The following is a 12,717-nucleotide window of genomic DNA, read 5'->3' as shown; positions in this document are numbered from 1 at the left end:
CTGAAGCCACACAAATTCAAGTAGGAGGCTTAGATTTTAACAATGTGAGCAATTAACCTTTGGAACAAACATGATGGATTCTCCATCTCTTAGTGTCTGCAGATTAAAACTTGATACCTTTCCGCAAGTTTATGCTTTAGAACAAAGTTGTTGGGCTCATTATAGTGATAAATGGCTGATATTTAATGATCTGTAACATAGAGGAGGTGAAAGTAGAAGATCTCAAGGTCTCTTCTGGACTTAAACTTTATGAATTCATGATGCCTCTGTTAAATTTGGGCACAAGGACACTAGTTAGGGTCAAAGGGGATATTTTGGCCTGCCTGTTCTAGTTGAATTTTCTCATCCAAAACTTAATCATCTGCTTAATAAAGCAGTAATGTCTGCACTGGTATAAAAACAAAAATAATCTAGGATTATGTAAGTTACCTTGGCAAGTGGAATAAAAAGAGGGACAACAACTTTTCTCATGATTTCTTCATGAGCTCCATTTTTTCTGAATGGCAGAAGATACCAGCCTCTACTCATTATCACTGCTGTGCTTCTCTGAAGTACTTTAGAATTTTGTTGATCACAGAAATATGTGATTGTGTTAATGAATGTGAATTAATGACTTCACTAACTGGAAGATCAGTGAACAAATGTAAATGCATGTTTGCTTAAGCATAGCTAATGCCATGAACAGTTTTGTTCACCTTCAATTACAGTTCAGTTATATTTATTATGCTAATAATATTCATGTAAATGTGCAGCAGGCATGGGAGTAGTGTGGTAAATGGAAAGGTGCCAGAATTTAATGTCAGCATACTGTAGTGATATGAAAGGAACTGCAGATATTGCACACGTAAAATGTAGACATTAACTTATAAGGATTAGTAATACTTTAAAGGAACTAATTTAGGGTTGGGATGTTGTTCCTGTTTTACAGGTAGATTTTAGCAACCTGATAAGCTTACCAAGAAAGAAGAAATGGCAGAGCCACGACAAGAACACAGTTCTTCTGACTTCACATTAGAACACACTGCCTCACATGGCAGTGTCAAAAAATGGTAAGCCTTTACAATTTGCAAAATGTTATCAAGCATAAGGGATCAGATTCAGTAAAGGGTTGTAGGAACTGAAAGTTGATCATCTGAGGTATAGCACAGAATACAGAACGCTGAGCAAGATAACTAGCTTCCATATGCAGAGAATCTGTGATCATAACATGATCCAAAGTAATTAACATATTAATTACAGATACCTATAGCTTTTTTTTTTTAAACTGTGACTGTTCAGCCAATAGAAGACTACTGATGATCACAGGTGCAAATTGTAAAACTCCTTTTTCAAGCACCTTGTTTTTCAGGAAAATGCTTCCTTCTTGAAATTCACTGCACTGAACCATTCTTTGAAGACAACTTTTTACATCATTCCTTTCCAAAGAATGAATGAAGCTTGATTCTTTAGAATATTCCCACAAGAACTGGTACTTACCCGTTCTTCAGTAGTCACTGCGTTACTCATTCAGGGGATAGTTTTGGATTCAATTCTCTCAGCTAGAGGAAAAATAAATTCACTTTTCCACCACTCCAGTAGAATACCCTAGGGTTCCACTATTCAGTAAAGAATTTAGATGCGGCGGGATAGAAAGACAACACAGATAATATAACACAAGGACTAGTGCTCTTGCAGGGCAAAAATTCTGTCTGACCTCAAGACATTGGGGAGCACATCAAACAATTTTGATTAGTCAGTGAGCGCTCTGGGCTGCCACTTTCAAAAGAAAGCGGTAGCTGCAATTTTGCTTTCTGAATAGCCTCATCCTGCTTTTGTTTAAGTATGCCCTGAGAACAAAAACCAGAAAGGTCCTTGGGGTACCTTGGTATAGGATTATTCTGACTTTAGGATCCTGACTGAACCTAAGTGCAAGTTAAATGCAGATCCTTTTCAAAACAGTAACCATTTAAGACATATAGCTGAGCTTTGGCCAGGCGCATGTTAAGAACTAACACTTAATCTTTGGGCTCATTAGTTGTATGTTAGCAGAAAGAAAGAAATGGTAACTTGACTGGAAGTTAAGTAAGACAAGTAAAGGGAGTTTGAATGGCTGTAAGAGCTTAAGGGAGAAGTAATTGGGCAGCTGAAAATAACTAAACCTCTAGCACTCCATCAGCGGATTTCTCGCAATCTCAATCATAATGATATATGCAATTAAAAAATGTTTCTGCAGGGTAATTGGGTTTCTAGGTTGGAAGTTCTAGTTCACTGAGTAGTGATTTTGAATGCAATAAAGAGGACAGCAAGGCATATATTCAAGAAATGGAGATAGATTTACTAAGGAAGCAAACATTCAATATTAGTCCCAAGAATTAACTGTCAAAAAATGCTTTTCTATTTCTTTTCAGATTGAATTGGATGTCTTTCACCTCTTTATAGTACATGAATAATGATTCATAACTTAATATCCCTGGTAAAATGCTCTTATTGCTACTCTAAAAGCAGGCATCCCCACCTAGATTGAGGTCCTTGGCCGAGTCTTGCAGCAGTAGCAAATGCTAGAATATCACCAGGTTTGTCCCAGTTATCCTGTCATAGCAAATATAAATAGAGAACTGGCTCTGTCATTCTTCACCAAATGATGTGTGGATCCAAGGGAATCCACAATTGCAGCTGTTCCTAACTGTTCCTAACACCAGGCTGGTGTGCAGCCTTTGGCAGAAAACTTGAAAATAATCCAAAGGGTAAGAAGACAATATGAAACTTAGAGATAACTGGTATAATCTTCCTTAATCCTCCCTCAGTACAAAAGTCTGAAAAATATGATAAACATGCAACAGCTGGTCTCCAAGGTGTATTCTTACTGGAGAATGTGATCTCATATTGCTAAAGCTGTGCTGGCTGTAGCAGAATTGAACCGTGATGAAATCCTTGTCTGGCTCTGGACGTGAGAAAGTTCATGCCTGTTCAACCACCAATTGCACGAGATACTATGAAATAATCTCACATGCCAGGTTATTAGTGATCCTGGTTTGTGACCTAGGGCTGCTCAGTGAGTAGGATTCTGTGATGTAATGGGGGGCTGTGACATCAACCGTTCACTGAGATGCTAAGCCAGAGTCACCTCTTTTTTATTATGTAGTGCTTGGTATACCTGTCATGCAGCTGCATCTCACGTGAACTCGTGGGAGTTTAAGATTTAAGGGGCAAAACAGGGCTTGGACCAGGCTGTAAGAAGAGCTCTCCCTCTTACCTTGTCCTCTGTTAATAAAGGATGTCTGAAAAGAAGCATTGTGATAAGGAGAGTTGCTCTGCTCTTGAAGTGCCAGATTTCAAGAATGCTTTGAAGCAGTTCCAGAAACTAGTTGAGAAAACGGTAACCCAGAAGACAAAGGAGAGATTAGGCTTGTATATTGAAGATGATGGTAAGAGATACTCTTTCTAATGGAAAAGTGTAATTTTCATATGGAGAGGAGGTGTCATAGAGACAAGACTATAAGAAAGACTTCAAATTAATGTTCAAACTGTCACTTCTTGACTTTTACAGAAAATAGACAGATTGTGCTATGAGAGTGCTTTTCTCCTCCTGTTAGGACTTCTGGTCAAATTATAATGCTATGATGATTGCTCACAAAATATAATTGGCGGGGCTGCCACATATACAGGTTAGCACGATGCAATGTTTCTAGTGATCTGTAAAAGCACAGACCCAATGAATTATGTAAATCCAGTTGCTTACTTGTAAATAATCAGGGCGAAGTTTTGCTTTTCTCAATGCAAGTGGCTATTGTTGCATGAAAGGATAAACTTTATCCCAGGACACCATTCAGGTTCAGATCAACAAACCAGAATTGTGGTATGAGAGTAAGGGAAGAAAGAAGAGGTGAGAATTTTTCACCCATTCTTTTATCTATCTGTTTCCTGTCATATATTGCAAATCGTGTGGTTTTGAAAAGACTGAATGTTAAGACTGAACTTTTTTTTTTTTTCCAAAATGCTTTACTGAATACAGTGTGAGGAGCTGGAACTTGCATGCTATTGATATTGAAGGAAAAATAAAACAGGAGGTAGGGGGAATAAGGAAGGAAGCTGTACCTTGCCAGTTTTTAACTCTGTGGATATTGTTCCTCCCATACAGATGAGATAGACTATGATAAGTTCTATACAACCACACAGACACTCTTTGGTCCAGAAGTCAAGGATCATAATGTTAAGGCCTTTTTCAGGAAGATTAGCAACAACCTTGATACAAGGGCAGAATGGTGTGAGGTAAGGATTTCCAAAACTTTATTAAACATAAACAACTAATTGGAATCTTAAAAGGTAACAGTATTAAGCTGTTGATTATGTGCTGTTCGTGAGTCTGTTGTTCATGACCTCCATGGCATAATGGGGCACTTTCATGTTGTTATTTATCCTGGCTGCCATTCATTTAAAAAAAAAATATTATTTGGAAAACAGATATGCCTTTGAAGCTAGAAAATTAGATAAAATATATTGTTTTGGTTGATCTAGACAAAAGCTAAATTGAAGAACTGGCTTAGAATACCTTACTTGTTGCTATGTTATCCTATTCAAGAAGTGATGTTTAATTTTAACAAGTTGAGAAAGAGGCTCCATGTTTAGTTCGATAGTAAACAATTTAGAAACTTGCATGTGTCCATTTGTTGATTAAATGCAAGTTTCCAGGGAAGACATTTGAAGATAAGAGGGTAAAATCTGTCTTTGGAATTTCTCTTGTGAAATTTGAGTGGTGATATCCATTCTGGTATGTGCCTTGAGAGCTGAAGGAGTTTGTATTATTGTAAAATTTAGCTCTTTCTAGCTCGTGTTATTCTGTGCCCTATGCTGTTATAATTTTAGTTTAAGTAAGAAAAGTCCTATGTTCCTAGTGCCAAAACCTGGAATGTGAAGCTTGAGCATCAGAAGATCAGTATTCAGTGTAAGTGTAAGTTGTAAATATGAAAATAATCCCTAGAGGCATTACTTCACTAGAGTGAGGACTAGTTCTTTCAGGCCGTCGTGTCAGTGAAAGATTAAGTATGGAAGACCTTTGCTGAGCCCTGCCTTTCCCCCCTTTTTCATGTGTATAAACAGGTGGGTATTTTGCAAATGACAGTGTTGTCCCTACAAGCTTTTTGCTAAGAGATTCCCTGTACTAGATTTTCTGCTGACTATCTCTGGCTAATTTCAGACTTCTAAATATATCATGCAAAACAGCTTAACACATGGGGAGTCCATGCTGCTAATTCTAGCAGACTCTTAAGAGCAAGACTTGCTCATACTGTGCTGGTTACGAAATCAGTCCAGTAATTCCAGCAAGCAAGACTTTGACTTTTTTATTCCAAATATGTATGAAATTTCTTTGAGAGGTATCTGTCCTTATAAAGGCATGCCATTGGAGGTCTGATAAGGAAGGTAAATTAGAATTAATTCAATAAAGCCTGGGTAGGTTACATTTTTATTTGTAGGTGAACTACTTTTCTTTCCTATCCCTATCTGTTTGGTACATCAGCTGAACTTGCAAATCAAAATTCTTATTAAACATTAATTATGCTACACTGGTTTACATGAGTTGAGGAAGTTGGTCTCTGTTCCCTCTGAACCAAGATCCTTGAGCCTATTATATAGATGCACATGAATACATGTTAAAGCATGACCTAACTAAATAAAAATGTTTTTCCTGCTTGTTTTGTGAAACAAAGAGACTGAGCTGTCTACCAGAACTCCATATCCTCAAGCAAATTTTGATATACTAGATTCCTGACAAGGCAGCAGGATCTGGAGCATGGAGCCTGAGTATGTCCAGGTCTTCTCCTGAACTACTTCAGTGATATGCATTGGCCTCAGGCTTCTTGACAAAATGCAAAATCTCTTATGACTACAGTATGCAATTTGTACTCTGAGAATACGTCTATCTTTAGCTAAACCATCAGAAATGCTTCCTCTCTTTCTTTTCTTTCCTCTCTTTTCTCTCTTTCCTCTGCTTCCTCTCCTTCCTCTTCCCCTTTTCACAGGGATAAATCTTCCCTTTACTTTAAATGTGAAGCGTTAGAGGTATGGCAGCATTTTAGTAGAGAGTTTTTTAATCAGAGAATTCTGTATGTATTATTTGAGTCTGTAGATGGGTGAGATGTAATCCATTTTTCCATCTCTAATGGCTGTAAACAGCAAATCTTTGTGTAAGAATGAGGTAACTATGAAATGGTTTGGTTTACCCTCCTAGCTTTTGGCTTCATATAGCTCAAGGATTTTCTGTGCCAGAGTTGCAACTGCACTCTCTGTTTACTATCCCTTGATGGACTTTTAATCTATCCATTTGTAAATTACTTCTGAACCCACCTAAAAAGGATACTTCCATAGCATCCACAGTTTTACACATTTTGTGAAAAAGTACTTTGTCTTGTTTCTTTTAAACGTGGTGCCTTTTTTTTCCCATGTATTATGAGAAATTATGAACACTGGCTCTAGAAGAGTATCTTTTATTAAAGTATTTCTCATGAATAGTGTTTCTAGCAACTGTTCCATAAAAATGACTGATTTTTACATTGTTAGAGCCAGTCTGTATCAAAAGCATTCATGATCATACGTTACTACAAGATTTTGTTTGTTTGTTTGTTTTCTATGTGAAGACAGAATTGTGCAGATGGGACGTAACTTCCAGCACACAGTAACTTTCCTGTGATAGCATAGGTGGCATTGCATACATGGCAAGTCCTTGCTGGACTTAAAGCCATAAGGCAAGGTATTAACAAGTGGCATGAACTATAAATTCATTAGTATATTTCCATTTTACATTACACTGGAACATCATGTTATTATTTGAACCTTGAAGATACCCAACACCTGGTCTTTACATGTTATCAACAATTCCTATCAAGTAATTTCCTAATACCATCCTAAAAACAGTGTATTCGGTCCTTTCAATTTAATAAGCTTCCATATGGGAACATTTCTGGTTAATACCTCTCTTAACATTGTTTTTACTTACAATGCCACATTACTTACAAACTTTGCTTATGTCAGGCATTAAAGATTTTCTTCAAGGAGGGCCTGGGGGAAATCTGTGAAATAGTCAGCTGTAGAGGACATCAAACATCATGTAACTGCCTTCTAGTGAATTTGCCTATAAGCCCTCTGTATCAGGTAGAACTTTAGGCCACATCCAATTCCTCTACTGTTAAATTCAACTTGTGAGAGGTAAATCTGAAAACTTTTATCTTTGCATGTCTCCTACTTGCATGTCACCCTTCTTCCTTTCTTCCCTTTTCACCATGAGAGGATGCTTAAAGGTGACGTCCTGGCTTTTCTCAGCACTTCTTTGAAACTCTCTAAAAATAGGGGGAGAAAAAGACATTTCTGCATTTGCTGGTACATGATATACAAGCTAAGTTCTTGAAATGGCCAGCTGCCATCAGACATGCTGATGTACTGCATCATTACAGCACTAGTCAAGTTCTTGTACTATTCAAAATTCTCTAGCTCATTTCAAACTTCTCACTGCTTTTTGTATGGGATTGGAGAGCGGTGACATAATCTCTTGTGTAGATGTGGCAAGCTAGACACACAACCCATATAGAGTAAGGTGCTCTACGGGTATGAAACAGGGACCAGTTGAGAAAAGTACTTCTGAATTCATGGTGACTGTCAGACTGAGAGTCCTTTGTTTAGGGAAGCAGAACAGTAGCAAATTATGTTCAGGCTCATTAGTTTATAAGAGAACTGAAGGAAGCTCTGTTTGTTTACTGGAGTGAGTATCTTTTACTCCAAAACCTTACTTGAGTTTCCAATGCAATCAGACTAGGTACCTGGGTTACATAATTACACAAGCGTGTGCAGTATGGGGTCTAATAAAAGAGGTGAAGCTCTTTTAGTTTCCTTATGAAATCTGTGTGGGATTTGCCTGGGATAAAATTCCCCAGAACCCTTTCTATGAGCATTCCTCAAATTTTACCAAGTGCGAGCTGACTGATGACAGCCTTTTAAAATGCCCTATGTATAAACTTCCTTGAAAAAAGCACGCATTTCACGTAGAAGATGGATATCAATGAGACTATATTGACTGCCACAGGGAGTGAAATAGAAATATTTGTTACTTCTCTGTTCAGAAGAATCCTGATTAAAGTCTTAATATGCTTTTTTATTTATTTTCTCTTGTGGGGAGAAATATTTAACATAAAGTAACTGGAAATTCATCTGTGATGGAAGTAGTAATTCAGTTATGAAACAGACAAAGATCAGACTATTTGAATCAGCTTCAGTCTGACGTTGATTTCTTTACCTTGACATGGCCTTATCCAGCACAGTTTGAAATATAATACTGCATTGAAAAGCTGCAGTGGATTTTTCACTTTTTTGGGTTTTCTTCTGTTTAGCCAGAAATCTGATGGTGATATGTATTACAACTATACAAGCTATCTGTACACTATGGAACATAAATCTAAGCTTCTTTCAGGGCAAAAGGATAAAGTTTGTTTTACAGTTAGGCGGTGTATAGAGAAAGAGCTGAAAACTGAATTAAGAAAACTGCTGACTCCTGGAATTCTCCAGATTTAGCTTACACTGAAACAGAATAATCATTGCATTGATCATCTGATTGTTGTCTAAGCCCAGTTTACATCAACCATAGCTTCAGCATCAGCTTTTGATCTACTGTAATTGTGATAACATCCTATCTGTAGTGATTGGATCAAAACAGATATTTCCAGGCTTACTTGAATGGGTTCTAATAAAATAAAATGGGATTGGTTTGTATCCTACATATTATGTGGTGGTGGTCTTTTTTATTTTTTTTTCTCCGACAAACTCTACAGTTTCAGAATAGTCCAGGTAATCCTGGAGAGTTACTAATGTCAGGAATGAAGCCAGTGTTCTTTGTTCTTCTGACTATGCCACAGGCTTGTAAGTGTAGCTGCACTACAGCTCTAGTCTCCTCATCCCTTTTTCACTTCTTGACATTCAAAGATGTACACATTTACTTACTGGTGAGGATCATAGACTTTTTTTTTCCTTCCACCCATATTTGTAGTTCTTCCTCTTTTTTAATTTATTTTTTTTAAGTTGACTGTATTTAGCACTTGACCAGCCTACATCCCACTTGCTTTTCTCATCCTCCTTAGCCTTTTCATTCCTTTTAAGTGAAATTTCACTTTTTCTGAAAACAAAACAAAACAAAACAAAAACGCAAATCTGCTCCTTTACATGCTTGAAAACTCTGTTGAAATGGTAATTGGCCTTTTAAGACTGGAGAGTATTCTGGGTATTCTAGTTGAGACCAGGTGTTGTTTGAGAGAGATGGTGAAAGATACAAATATGCCTCCCTTACCTGATAACATTCATTCTTATTATGTTCATTAACCTACTAGTTATATAAGACAAATCACATCTGTAAACTGCAACTTGGATTACTTACCCCCTGTGAACAATGTAAGTAGCCTTGATCTTGCTTCAGCTTCCTTTTTATCACTTAATTTTTCAAATGTATCATTGATAACAGTTGCTTTCTGTAACATCCTAAATAGCCATCATGGTTTCTGCTGTCTGTGCTCCAGTTTTCTAATGATTTTTTTCTAAAAGGACTGTATTTCATCCTGGTTCTTCTGAGTTCCCCTGCTGCTTTTGGCACTGCTGAGCATGCCCTCAGTCTTGAAAGTCAAGGAAGAGGGATACAGGTCACTTTGTTCCTTTGATATTTCTCTTTTATCACCTCCGTCTCTCCCTTGCCCCCCTTTCCCAGAACTCTATCCCTGACCCCTTATTCCTCTCTTCCTACTCTCACAGATCTAATTTTTTCAAATTTACTTCTCCATATCTGTCCTCTCTTTATCTTGACAAACTCTTCCAAATATATTTCCGTGACCTAAAAGATCATGGTCTTTTGAGTGTTCCTATTTCTTTATCTTCCCGATGTTTCTCTTTTTCAAGTACCTCCATGTTCAAGGGTTTCCTAAGTTTCCAGCAGTCTCCACAACAATATACCCATTCTCAAAGGACACTTTTTTATTAAAAAAAAAAAGTAATTTTAAATCTTCTCTTTAGTTAAATTAAGATCTACCCTTAGTCATCTACTGGCTTCAAAATTTAGAAGACCTATCCTGGACAGTCTAACAGCTGTCATTTATCAATGATTTGGGAAACTGACCTCTGCATCTCTTTCCCAAATATAGTTTGCACTTTGAAAGCTCTATTTTTTAGCAGCAAATATCTGAAAGATGTGTAAATTGCATTTTGCTTCATCTTTTATGCTCTTTGTCAACCTCTGGTAGACATTATGGGGTGGAGCTTGTTGGGATCCCCTGTCTCCATGTTGGAGTCAGAAGAAGCCATTTATGCAGCTGTAAGGGATTTCTAAGATGCCCTTTCTTTGGGCAGTGTTCTGCCTGCTAGGCAGAAGCAAAAGATCAGATATGGCACCGCCTCATGTCTACAGGAAGCATGACAGGACACACCTGCGTGTCTCACTGAGAACTTCCACCTCTGTTGGCTTTAGGGCAGCTACTGGGCTAGCCCAACCACTGCATCCAGCATCCTGTCAAGACTCAGGAGCGACCTGATACCAGGTCAGTCTATCATTAAAGAAAAAGTCCTCCCACCAAAATCTTAGTCCCCAGAAAGGTGAAGGACCTGTTCTCCACTGCCTGGAAAATGTGAACATACACTTAAGAAAGTAAAATGTCACTCCTATCTTCAGTAAGGGCAAGGGAAAGGATCCATGGAAGTACAGGACAACTAGCCTCACCTCGATTCTTGGTGAAGATGATGGAGCAACTAATTCTGGAAACCATCTCCAAGCACATGTAGGACAAGAAGGTGATCACGAGTAGTCAGCATGGATTACAAAGGGGCAATCATAGAAATCATGCTTAACCAGCCTGATAGGATTCTACAATGAGGTGACTAGCTTGGTGGGTAAGAGGAGAGCAGTGGATGTTGTCTACCTCGACTTCAGTAATGTTTTTGACATTGTCTCCCATAACATACTCGTAGACATGCTGATAAAGTATGGGTTAAGTAAGTGGGCAGTGAGGTGGAAAGAATACTGTCTGAACCCCTAAGTGATACAAAACCCAGTTGGAGGCAAGTCACTAGTGGTGTATGCCAGGGGTCAATACTGGAGCCGATACCATTTAACATCTTCATTAATGACCTGGACAATGGCAGAGAGTGCACCCTCAGCAAATTTGCAAATATATAACTGAGAGGAGTGGCTGATACACCATAGGGTTGTGCTGCTGCCATTCAGAGGGACCTCAACAGGCTGGAGAAGTGGGCTGACAGGAACCTCATGAGGTTCAACAAGGGAAGTGCAAAGTCCTGCACCTGGGAAGGAACTGGTCCCATGCACCAGTATACATTGGTGACAGACCAGTTGAGAAGCAGGTCTGCACAAAAGACCTTTGGTCCTTTGAACATGAGCCAGCAATGTGCCCTTGTAGCAAAGAAGGCCAACAGCATCCTGGGCTGGTTTAGGAAGAGGTTTGCTAGCAGGTCAAATGTGGTGATCCTTTCTCTCTATTCAGGACTTGAGACCACACCTGGACTACAATGTCCAGGTCTGGGCTTCCCAGTACAAGAGAGATATGGAGTTACTAGTGCGAGTCCAGTGAAGGACTATGAAGATGATTAAGGGGTTGGAGCACCTCTCATATGAGGAAAGGTTGGGAGACCTGAGACTGTTTAGTCTGGAGAAGAGAAGACTCTTAACATTGTGTGTAAATACCTAAGCAGGGGAGGGCATGGGGGATGAAGGGGAGAGAGAGAGACTCTTCTCCCTAGTGCCCACTGACAGGACAAGAGGCAATGGGCTCAAATTGAAACATGTGAAATTCCATTTGAACATAGAAGACACTTTTTTACCATGAGGGTGATCAAACACTGGAATAGGTTGCCCAACGAGTCTGTGGAGTGTCCATCCTTAGAGATATTCAAAACGCAACTGGAGACGGTCCTGCACAACTTGGTGTAGCTAACCCCCTTGGAAAGGGGGGTTGGACTAAATGATCCCAAGAGGTCCTTTTCAACCTCATGACCTTGTGATTCTGTGTTTCTGTAACACTGTCGATACATATTATAGGTGGAAACCTGCTAGAAGAATATTAACTGATGATAGTGGAAAGAGTACATCCTTAATTTTCTGGGGAAACACTCCATTATAAAGTTCTAGCCACACCAATTCTTTCAGAACCCTTCTATTTAATACTAAACAACTGGGGGATTCAGATGGAACTTAAAACAGTGAGAATCAACTGTGAAAATGCTGTAACATGAAAAACAGTCCATATGTATGAATTACTACTATTACTACTTTTTGATTTATGCTGGATATCGTGAAGATTATGTTATTATGACTTTGCAGAAGGAGCATACACCTCGAATTTAGGATACTAAATCCTGTATCCTGCCTGGATACAGGATGGAAAGACAAGGTGATAGTACAAGAAACTAGAAAGGGGAATGTAAGGGGCTATAATAGACAGGCGATGTATTGACTGACGATGTATGATAGATAACAATTGTGTGCATGGTAAGGAGGGAGCTGTGAAGTGAAAGATGAAGAGTAATGTTGTGTAAGAATATTTTTTTGAAAGATGTAGATCTGAATCTCTCAAAGAAGAAAAATGGGAGTTCTGTTGTATAGCATGAAAAATGTTGAACTAGAAAAAAGTGCAAAGTTTTGTCTTGCATCCAAAGGACCATTGCTTTTAGAACTCATGAGAGAAAGTGAGTAAATATAATGTC

At 38.5% G+C, this 12,717-nt stretch overlaps 1 protein-coding gene across 1 annotated transcript in view; it reads left to right on the top strand.

The window, feature by feature from the left end:
* Window positions 1–3,253: 3,253 nt before the first annotated feature.
* WDR64 (WD repeat domain 64) overlaps window positions 3,254–12,717 on the top strand; it is a gene marked incomplete at its 3' end in the record, with an annotated part of 67,007 nt that continues 57,543 nt past the window's right edge. The window contains exons 1-2 of the mRNA XM_009329212.1: window positions 3,254–3,404; window positions 4,118–4,248. Of these exons, the coding sequence (XP_009327487.1) occupies window positions 3,254–3,404; window positions 4,118–4,248 (282 nt within the window). The remainder of the gene's footprint in view (window positions 3,405–4,117; window positions 4,249–12,717) is intronic.

Source organism: Pygoscelis adeliae, unplaced genomic scaffold (assembly GCF_000699105.1).
Source record: "Pygoscelis adeliae isolate BGI_AS28 unplaced genomic scaffold, ASM69910v1 Scaffold77, whole genome shotgun sequence".
Lineage (NCBI taxonomy): Eukaryota > Metazoa > Chordata > Aves > Sphenisciformes > Spheniscidae > Pygoscelis > Pygoscelis adeliae.
Note: the sequence above shows the minus strand (reverse complement) of the source record. Positions and strands in the feature narration are given on the sequence as shown.